The sequence below is a fragment of the Passer montanus genome, unplaced genomic scaffold, assembly GCF_014805655.1.
Source record: "Passer montanus isolate IOZ18808 unplaced genomic scaffold, ASM1480565v1 scaffold415, whole genome shotgun sequence".
Classification (NCBI taxonomy): Eukaryota; Metazoa; Chordata; class Aves; order Passeriformes; family Passeridae; genus Passer; species Passer montanus.
The window spans coordinates 688-8,119 of record NW_024368986.1 but is presented as its reverse complement, the minus strand read 5'-3'; the positions used below and the strand labels follow the sequence as shown (position 1 = coordinate 8,119).

At 59.8% G+C, this 7,432-nt stretch overlaps 1 protein-coding gene across 1 annotated transcript; it reads left to right on the top strand.

The window, feature by feature from the left end:
* Window positions 1-2,917: 2,917 nt before the first annotated feature.
* On the top strand, window positions 2,918-6,621 carry LOC120507214 (calmodulin-regulated spectrin-associated protein 3-like; the record flags this gene model as incomplete). Its single annotated transcript, XM_039719558.1, has 2 exons — window positions 2,918-3,103; window positions 6,216-6,621. Coding segments are annotated over exons 1-2 (554 nt in total), but the record flags the coding sequence as incomplete, so codon positions are not given.
* Between the last annotated feature and the right edge of the window lie 811 nt (window positions 6,622-7,432).

Sequence of the window (7,432 nt, the reverse complement as noted above, 5' to 3'; positions counted from 1 at the left end):
CCCCCCCGTGTCCCCTCTGTGTCCCTTTGGTGTCCCCAGGTCCCCTCTGTGTCCCCACCCTGTGTCACCTCCCTGTCCCCAAGTCCCCTCCATGTCACCATCGTGTCCCCTCCCTGTCCCCAAGTCCCCTCTGTGTCCCTTTGGTGTCCCCAGGTCCCCACAGTGCCGCCTCAGTGTCCCCAAATTCCCCCCCCGTGTCCCCTCCATGTCCCCATTGTGTCACCAAGTCCCCTCCATGTCACCGTCGTGTCCCCTCAATGTCCCCATCGTGTCCCTTTGGTGTCCCCAAATCCCCGCGGTGCCACCCGCGCTGTCCCCAAATCCCCCCTGTGTCCCCTCCAGGTCCCTTTTTGTGTCCCCACCCTGTGTCACCTCCCTGTCCCCAAGTCCCCTCCGGGTCCCTTCCTGTGTCCCCACGGTGCCACCTCCATGTCCCCAAGTTCCCTTCATGTCCCCAAGTCCCCTCCGTGTCCCTTTGGTGTCCCCAGGTCCCCGCGGTGCCACCCTCGGTGTCCCTTTCCTGTCCCTTTGGTGTCCCCAGGGCCTTTTCTGTGCCCTCTCCGTGTCCCCAGCCCATGTCCCCAAGTCCCCTCCATGTCCCATCATTCCCTCCTTGTCCCTTTGGTGTCCCCAAGTCCCCTCCAGGTCCCTTCCAGTGTCCCCTCTGTGTGCCCACTGTGTCCCCATCCCTGTCCCTGCCATGTCCCCTCCTGTCCCCATCCCTGTCCCTGCCATGGCCCCTCAGTGTCCCCATCCCTGTCCCTGCCATGTCCCTCCTGTCCCCATCCCTGTCCCCTGTCCCTGTCTCCTCAGTGTCCCCATCCCTGTCCCATCTCTGTCCCCATCCGTGTCCCCTCAGTGTCCCCGTGTCTGTCCCCGCAGTGTCCCCCCCGTGTCCCGTGTCTGTCCCCATCCCTGTCCCCGTGTCCCGTGTCTGTCCCCTCAGTGTCCCCCCCGTGTCCCGTGTCTGTCCCCATCCCTGTCCCCGTGTCTGTCCCCGCGTTGCCATGGCCACGGCGGAAAATAGGACACGGGGAGGGGCCGGGGGACACCGGACACGGGGACACGGGGACAGCGATGGGGACACCAGACACAGACACGGGGACACGAGGGGGACATGGGGACACTGACAGGGACACCAGACACAGACACTGACATGGGGACACGGGGACAGCGATGGGGACACCAGACACTGACATGGGGACAGCGATGGGGACACCAGACACAGACACAGACACGGGGACAGGGACACCAGACACAGACACAGGGACACAGGGACAGGGACACCGGACACGGGGACAGTGACAGGGACACCAGACACAGGGACAGTGACAGGGACACCAGACACAGACACGGGGACACAGGGACACCGGACACGGACACAGGGACACAGGGACACCGGACACGGGGACACGGGGACAGGGACACCAGACATGGACATGGGGACAGTGACAGGGACACCAGACACGGACACAGGGACAGTGACAGGGACACCGGACAGGGACACTGACATGGGGACAGTGACAGGGACACCAGACACGGACATGGGGACACGGGAACAGAAGGGACACAGAAAGGGACCCAGGGGACACCGGACACGGACAGGGGGACATTGACAGGGACAGGGGGACAAGGGGGAGGACACTGACACGGACAGGGGGACACGGGGACACGGGGACACCAGCACAAACATGGGGACACCGGACACAGACACGGGGACAGCGAACATGGGGACAATGAAATGGAGATGGGGACAATGATGGGGCATTGACACAGACAGGGGGACAATGGAATGGACAGGGGGACACTGACAGGGACACGGGGACATGGGGACAATGGAATGGACAGGGGGACAATGACGGGGCATTGACACAGACCGGGGGACAATGGAATGGACAGGGGGACACTGACAGGGACACGGGGACATGGGGACAATGGAATGGACAGGGGGACACCGACAAGGACACGGGGACATGGGGACACCGGACACGGGGACATGAACATGGGGACACCGGACACGGACAGGGGGACACGAGGGGGACATGGGGACACTGACAGGGACACCAGACACAGAGACACCGGACACGGGGACACCGGACACGGACAGGGGGACACTGACAAGGACACGGGGACAATGAAATGGACACAGGGACACCGGGACACGGACAGGGGGACATGAACATGGGGACACTGACAGGGACACCAGACACAGAGACACCGGACACGGGGACACCGGACACGGACAGGGGGACACGGGGACACTGGACACAGGGACATGGGGACATGGGGGGGACACAGGACACAGACACGGGGACAGGGGGACACCAGGCATGGACAGGGGGACAATGGAATGGACACGGGGACACGGACACGGGGACACCGGACACGGACAGGGGGACACGGGGACACTGGACACAGGGACATGGGGACATGCACCTGGTGCTCGCCCGGAACCGCCCGGAACCGCCCGAACCCCCCCGAACCGCCCCCGAAACCCGCCCGAACCGGGCCGAAGCCTCTCCGAGCCCACCCGAAGCTTCTCCGAGCCCACCCGAAGCCGCCGAGCCCACACGAAGCCTTCCCGAGGCGGCCGAACCCACCCGAGGCTTTTCTGAGGCGGCCGAACCCACCCGAACCCTCTCCGAGCCTTTCCGAGCCCACCCGAAGCCGCCGAACCCAGCCGAAGCCTCTCCGAACCCATCCGAAGCTTTCTGAGGCGGCCGAACCCACCCGAGGCTTTTCCGAGCCCACCCGAAGAGGCCGAACCCAGCCGAAGCCTTTTCGAGCCTCTCCGAACCCACCCGAAGCTTTTCTGAGGGGGCCGAACCCACCCGAAGCCTTCCCGAACCCACCCGAAGCCGCCGAATCCATCCGAACCCACCCGAAGCTTTCTGAGGCGGCCGAACCTACCCGAATCCTCGCGGTGGCCCCGGTGGCCCCGGCGGTGGCCCCGCGATGGTGGCGGCCCCTCCGGCCGCCGCCGCCGCCATGCGCCGGGGGTTCCTGGTGCCCGAGATCCGCCCGCTGGACCAGTACGACGGGGCTCGGGCTCGCAGCGCCGCCAGCCTGGCCTGGGCCATCGCCACCGGCTACGGCGGCGCCGGTAGGAGCGGGCGGGGAGCGGGGACGGGAGCCGGGGATGGCCCGGAGGGCGTGGGGGGAGGTTATGGGTACGGGGGAGGGGTCCCGGTGGTACCGGAGGGGTCCCGGTGGTACCAGAAAGGAGGTTCCGACACTGGGGAGGGGTCCCGGTGGTACCGGAGGGGTCCCGGTGGTACCAGAAAGGAGGTTCCGACACTGGGGAGGGGTCCCGGTGGTACCGGAGGGGTCCCGGTGGTACCAGAAAGGAGGTTCCGACACTGGGGAGGGGTCCCGGTGGTACCGGAGGGGTCCCGGTGGTACCAGAAAGGAGGTTCCGACACTGGGGAGGGGTCCCGGTGGTACCGGAGGGGTCCCGGTGGTACCAGAAAGGAGGTTCCGACACTGGGGAGGGGTCCCGGTGGTACCGGAGGGGTCCCGGTGGTACCAGAAAGGAGGTTCCGATCTGGTACCGAGGGGTTCCGGCACTGGGGAGGGGTCCCGGTCCCGGTCCCGGTCCCGGCGGGCTGCGCTCGAGGGGGGGCGGGGCGAGATTGAATTTGGGGAGGGGTCCCGGTTAATATTTGGGGGAGGGATCCCCGTTAATATTTTGGGGGGGGTCCCCAATCCCGGGGTTCCCCCCCCTCCCCCCGCCCGCTTTTTTTGCAGTCTTGGGGGGGGGGGGGGGCTGTGACGTCGCGCTGTGACGTCACAGGGCGGGACCCCCCCTTTAAGCCCCGCCCCCTGCGTCTCCATGACCAATTTTAGGGTCTCCATGGCCAATTTTGAGGTCTCCAGGGTCAATTTTGGGGTCTCTGTGGTCACTCTTGGCGTCTCCAGGTGGAATTTTGGGGTCTCCAGGTGGAATTTTGGGGTCTCCATGACCAATTTTGGGGTCTCCATGGCCAATTTTGGGGTCTCCAGGTGGAATTTTGGGGTCTCCAGGTAGAATTTTGGGGTCTCCATGGCCAATTTTGGGGTCTCCATGAATAATTTTGGGGTCTCCAGGTAGAATTTTGGGGTCTCCATGGCCAATTTTGGGGTCTCCATGACCAATTTTAGGGTCTCCATGGCCAATTTTGAGGTCTCCAGGGTCAATTTTGGGGTCTCTGTGGTCACTCTTGGCGTCTCCAGGTGGAATTTTGGGGTCTCCAGGTGGAATTTTGGGGTCTCCAGGTGGAATTTTGGGGTCTCCATGGCCAATTTTGGGGTCTCCAGGTGGAATTTTGGGGTCTCCACGACCAATTTTGGGGTCTCCAGGTAGAATTTTGGGGTCTCCATGGCCAATTTTGGGGTCTCCAGGTGGAATTTTGGGGTCTCCAGGTGGAATTTTGGGGTCTCCATGACCAATTTTGGGGTCCCCGTGGTCATTCTTGGGGTCTCCATGGCCACTTTTTGGGGTCTCTCTGGTTTTTGGGGTCATTGCTGGGGTCTTCTGGGGTTCGTGGTATCCATGGTGGGTCAGTGTCCGTCTGTCTGTCCATGGCGTGTCCATCAGTCAGTGTCGTCTGTCCGTCAGGTGGAATTTTGGGGTCTCCAGGTGGAATTTTGGGGTCTCCAGGTAGAATTTTGGGGTCTCCATGGCCAATTTTGGGTTCTCCATGGCCAATTTTGGGGTCTCCATGGTTCTTGGGGTCTCCATGGCCACTTTTTGGGGTCTCTGTGGTTTTGGGGTCTCCGTGGTCATTGCTGGGGTCTTCTGGGGTTCGTGGTATCCATGGTGGGTCAGTGTCTGTCGGTCAGTGTCTGTCCGTCTGTCCACGGTGGGCCCCAGATGACCTTTGAGCCCACTGATCCCACTTTTAACCCTTTCTTTCCCATTTTAAACCCCTTCTTTCCCATTTTAACCCTTCCTTTCCCATTTTAACCCTTCCTTCCCCTCTTTTAACCCATTTTTAACCCTTCCTTTCCTATTTTAACCCTTTCTCTCCTGTCTTTAAAAATTTCTTTCCCACTTTTAACCCTTTCTTTCCCACTTTAACCCTTCATTTCCCAATTTTAACCCTTCCTTTCCCATTTTTAACCCATTATATCCCATTTTTTCACTGAAATTCCCCATTTTCTTCCCCAACCCCCCCATTTTTTCAACGAAATCCCCATTTTTCACCCCAATCTCCCCCCCAGGCAGCTGCGGGACCCCTTCCACACCCACCCCGTGTGCCCAGGGTCCCACACTCCCTTTCAACCCTTTTTTTCCCACTTTTTACCCATTTTTAACCCTTATTTTCATATTTTTAACCCTTTCTTTCCCACTTCCAACCCATTTTTAACCCATTATATCCCATTTTTTCACGGAAATTCCCCATTTTTTCCCCCAAACCCCCCATTTTTTCACTGAAATTCCCCATTTTTTCCCCCATCTTTCCCACTTCAACCCCATTTTTAACCCATTATATCCCATTTTTTCACCGAAATCCCCATTTTTCACCCCAATCTCCCCCCCAGGCAGCTGCGGGACCCCTTCCACACCCACCCCGTGTGCCCAGGGTCCCACACTCCCCTTTTAACCCTTTCTTTCCCACTTTTAACCCTTTCTATCCCATTTTTCATTCAAATTTCCCATTTTAACCCTTTCCTATCCATATTAACCCCTTTTTAACCCTTTCTTTCCCACTTCCAACCCATTTTTAACCCATTATATCCCATTTTTTCACGGAAATTCCCCATTTTTTCCCCCAAACCCCCCATTTTCTCCCCCAAACCCCCCATTTTTTCCCTGAAATTTCCCATTTTTAACCCTTTCTATCCCATTTTTCACCCAAATTTCCCATTTTAACCCTTTCTTATCCATATGAACCCACTTTTAACCCTTCCTTTCCCCACTTTTAACCCTTCCTTTCCCACATTAACCCACTTTTAACCCTTTTTTTCCCACTTCAAACCCATTTTTAACCTGTTCTCTCCCATTTTCTCCCCCAAATCCCCCATTTTAACCCTTTCTTTCCCATGTTAGCCCATTTTAACCCTTCCTTTCCCATTTTAGCCCTTCCTTTCCCACTTTTAACCCTTTCTTTCCCACTTCAACCCCATTTTTAACCCATTATATCCCATTTTTTCACTGAAATCCCCCAATTTCTCCCCCAAATTTCCCGTTTTCTCCCCATTTTTCACCCCAATCTCCCCCATTTCCCCCCCAGGCAACGTCCCCGAGGAGCTGCGGGACCCCTTCTACACGGACCAGTACTCGCAGGAGCACCTGAAGCCGCCGGTGGAGCGGCTGCTGCTGGCGGCCGACATCTACTGCCGCGCCTGGGGCCACGCCCTGGCCCCGCCCCGCCAGGCCCCGCCCCCCGAGCCGCCGCCCCGCGACCTGGGGGCGCTGCTGGCGCTGCTGGCGGGGAGGGGGCTGCGCCCCACCCTGCAGGGGGTCCCCGTGCGCCCCCAGGACCTGCAGCACCGCCCCATCCGCATGGTACTGGCACCACTGGGAGCACGGGGAGCGACTGGGAGCCGTTACTGGGAGCACTGGGGAGGGGGCTGCGCCCCACCCTGCAGGGGGTCCCCGTGCGCCCCCAGGACCTGCAGCACCGCCCCATCCGCATGGTACTGGCACCACTGGGAGCACTGGGAGGGACTGGGAGCACTGGGAGCACTGGGAGGGGACTGGGAGGGCAGTGGGGGCCCTGGGAGCCGTTACTGGGAGCACTGGGAGCCCTTACTGGGATCTTACTGGGAGCTGTTACTGGGAGTACTGGGAGATGACTGGGACCTTACTGGGATCTCACTGGGAGCCGCCCGTGCCCCCCCCCCCGTTAATCTCATTAATCTCATTAATCTCATTAAGGCCCCGCCGCTTTAATTGCCGTTAATTGGCTCAGCCCGATCCCATTAACCCTCCCCGCCCGTGGCCACGCCCCCTTTCCCATGACCACGCCCACTCATTCATAACAACGAGCGTGTCTTACCTGGCCACGCCCCTTCGCACTGACCACGCCCACTCATTCATAACAACGAGCGTGTCTTACCTGGCCACGCCCCTTCGCACTGACCACGCCCACTCATTCATAACAACGCTCGTGTCTTACCTGGCCACGCCCCCTCCTCCTTGGCCACGCCCCCGCGGGTCCGGGAGGGGCGGGGGAGGCGCCGGGAGCCCCAAAATGCCCCAAAAATGCCCCAAAATCCTCCCAAAATCTCCCCAAAATGCCTCAAATTGCGCGGGTCCGGGAGGGGCGGGGGAGGCGCCGGGAGCCCCAAAATGCCCCAAAAATGCCCCAAAATCCTCCCCAAATCTCCCCAAAATGCCTCAAATCGCCCAAATTCCCCCAAATCTCCCCAAAATCCTCCCAAAATCCCAATTTTCCCCCCAAATTTTCCCAAAAATTCCCAGTTTTTTCTCCCCAAACCCCAAAAT